This window comes from Corvus kubaryi, unplaced genomic scaffold (genome assembly GCF_017639235.1).
Source record: "Corvus kubaryi isolate FWS band 111438036 unplaced genomic scaffold, C.kubaryi_AGA036_p1.0 36923, whole genome shotgun sequence".
Taxonomy (NCBI): Eukaryota; Metazoa; Chordata; class Aves; order Passeriformes; family Corvidae; genus Corvus; species Corvus kubaryi.
The window spans coordinates 17,154-19,043 of record NW_024580982.1 but is presented as its reverse complement, the minus strand read 5'-3'; the positions used below and the strand labels follow the sequence as shown (position 1 = coordinate 19,043).

General features: G+C 68.7%; 2 protein-coding genes across 4 annotated transcripts in view; one reads left to right on the top strand and one right to left on the bottom strand.

Annotated features, from left to right (window-relative positions):
* The window catches only part of LOC121660777 (alpha-soluble NSF attachment protein-like), a gene marked incomplete at its 3' end in the record, with an annotated part of 7,312 nt that extends 6,188 nt beyond the window's left edge, over window positions 1-1,124 (bottom strand). The window contains exons 1-2 of the mRNA XM_042020232.1: window positions 1,000-1,124; window positions 573-652 (exon numbers count right to left, since the gene is read on the bottom strand). Coding sequence (XP_041876166.1) covers window positions 573-652; window positions 1,000-1,097 — 178 coding nt within the window. The remainder of the gene's footprint in view (window positions 1-572; window positions 653-999) is intronic.
* Window positions 1,125-1,724: 600 nt separating this feature from the next.
* Window positions 1,725-1,890, top strand: part of BICRA (BRD4 interacting chromatin remodeling complex associated protein) — a 16,448-nt gene continuing 16,282 nt past the window's right edge. The window contains exon 1 of one of the 3 annotated variants that reach the window (XM_042020234.1): window positions 1,725-1,800. The gene's annotated coding sequence lies outside the window, so the exon portion shown is untranslated. The remainder of the gene's footprint in view (window positions 1,801-1,890) is intronic. The other 2 variants (XM_042020233.1, XM_042020235.1) reach the window with 2 other exon arrangements.

The window sequence follows — 1,890 nt, the reverse complement described above, 5'->3', positions numbered from 1 at the left end:
GGGGCTGGGAATGGGGCTGGGAATGGGGCCGGGAATGGGGCTGGGAATGGAGCTGGGAATGGGGCCGGGAATGGGGCCGGGAATGGCACCGGAATTCCTGGGATTCCCGCTCCAAGAAAGGGTCAGGGATGGGGCTGGGATTCCCGGGGTTCCCGCTCCGCAGGGGGATCAGGGATGGGGATGGGGCCGGGATTCCTGGGATTGCTGCTCCGGGGGGATCAGGACGGGGATGGGATCAGGACAGGGATGGGATCAGGACGGGGGTGGGATCAGGATGGGATCAGGACAGGGATAGGATTGGGACGGGGTCAGGACGGGGTCAGGATGGGATCAGGATGGGATCAGGATGGGATCGGGACGGGGTCAGGATGGGATCGGGACGGGGTCGGGACGGGATCAGGACGGGGTCGGGACGGGGTCGGGACAGGATCAGGATGGGATCAGGACGGGGTCAGGACGGGATCAGGATGGGGTCAGGATGGGATCAGGACGGGGTCAGGACGGGATCAGGATGGGATCAGGATGGGGTCAGGACGGGATCAGGATGGGGTCAGGACGGGGTCAGCCCTCACCGCTCCAGTTTTTGGCCATCTTGAACATGTTGGCGGCGCGGGCGTAGCACTCGCAGGCCTCCTCCAGGCGGGACGAGCCCCTGGGAACGCGGGATTGGGGGGAAACGGGGAATGGGGGGGACTTGTGAGCACTTAAAGGGATTTGGGACGGGAAAAGGGGGAATTCAGGGGGAAACAGAGGGAATGGGGGAAACTCCGGGGATAAAGAGGGAGTTGGAGCAGGAATTCCCCTCCCCCTCCCCCGTCAGCCTCTCAGAGCCCCCCGTTCCCCTCCCCTCTCCCCTCTTCCCCCTCAGAACTCCCCAAATTCCCGCCCTCTCCTCCCCCCGCCGCCATGACACCCCCTCCCCAACCCTCCCTCAGGCCTCCCCCGGGCCCCCCTCGCCCTCCGCGGCCCCGCCGCTCCCCCCGCGCCGCTCGCACGCACCCGAAGAGGCCCCCGAGGAAGGACTGAGCCCCCCGGACCTTCCTGTCGGCCTCGCTCAGGAGCCGCTGCGCCTCCGCCTCCTTCCCCGCCGCCGCCATGACAGCCCCGCCACAGCCCCACGTGACCCCCGCCCTGCGCCACGTGACCGGGAGCGCCCCCTGGGCGCGACTGCCTCGCCGCGGCGCCCTCTGGCGGCTGGGAGGACTGAGCACCGGCGTGTGGGCGCGGTTTATGCAAATGAGGGAGTGCCACCGGGCTGCTGAGAGGCCAACGTCGGGGGCGCGGTTTATGGTAATTAACAGCGGGTGAGGGCGTGGTGTATGTAAATCAGGGCTCTGGATTGCCTCTGGTTTGTGATGGGGCGTGGTTTATGCAAAGGAGAGTCCCGGGGCTGGCGCGCTGTGACTTGGGGCGTGGTTTATGCTAATTTGGAGACCGCGGGGCGTGGTTTATGCTAATGAGCGCTCCCTCGGGGGGGCTTGGCTGCTGAGGCGCCAGCGCGGGGGCGTGTCTATTCTAATGCCTGTCCGGGGGCGCGGTTTATGCTAATTAATTCCTCTCCGTTGCTTTCTGCGGGGGCCGCGGGGCCGGGGGGGGTCCCGTTAAACCCCCCCCTACCCCCCTTTCCCCGCCACGTCCCCCCTCAGCCCCGTTTTGTCCCCGCCGAGCCCCGGCGGCGCGGCGGCCGCGATCAGGCAGCGCCGCGAACCCCTAAGCGGCGGGGCCCGGCGGGGTCCTGGCGGCGGCGCCCGTGCGGGGGCGCCTGGGAGACCCCGCGCCGGGCGCCGCTCAGGCCTCACGGTGAGTCCGCCACAAAAAGCACCGAATTCGCCCCAAATCGCGGCCCTGTCGCGACAGGCGGCGGCGACACGGCGGCCGCGCGCCCCCCCC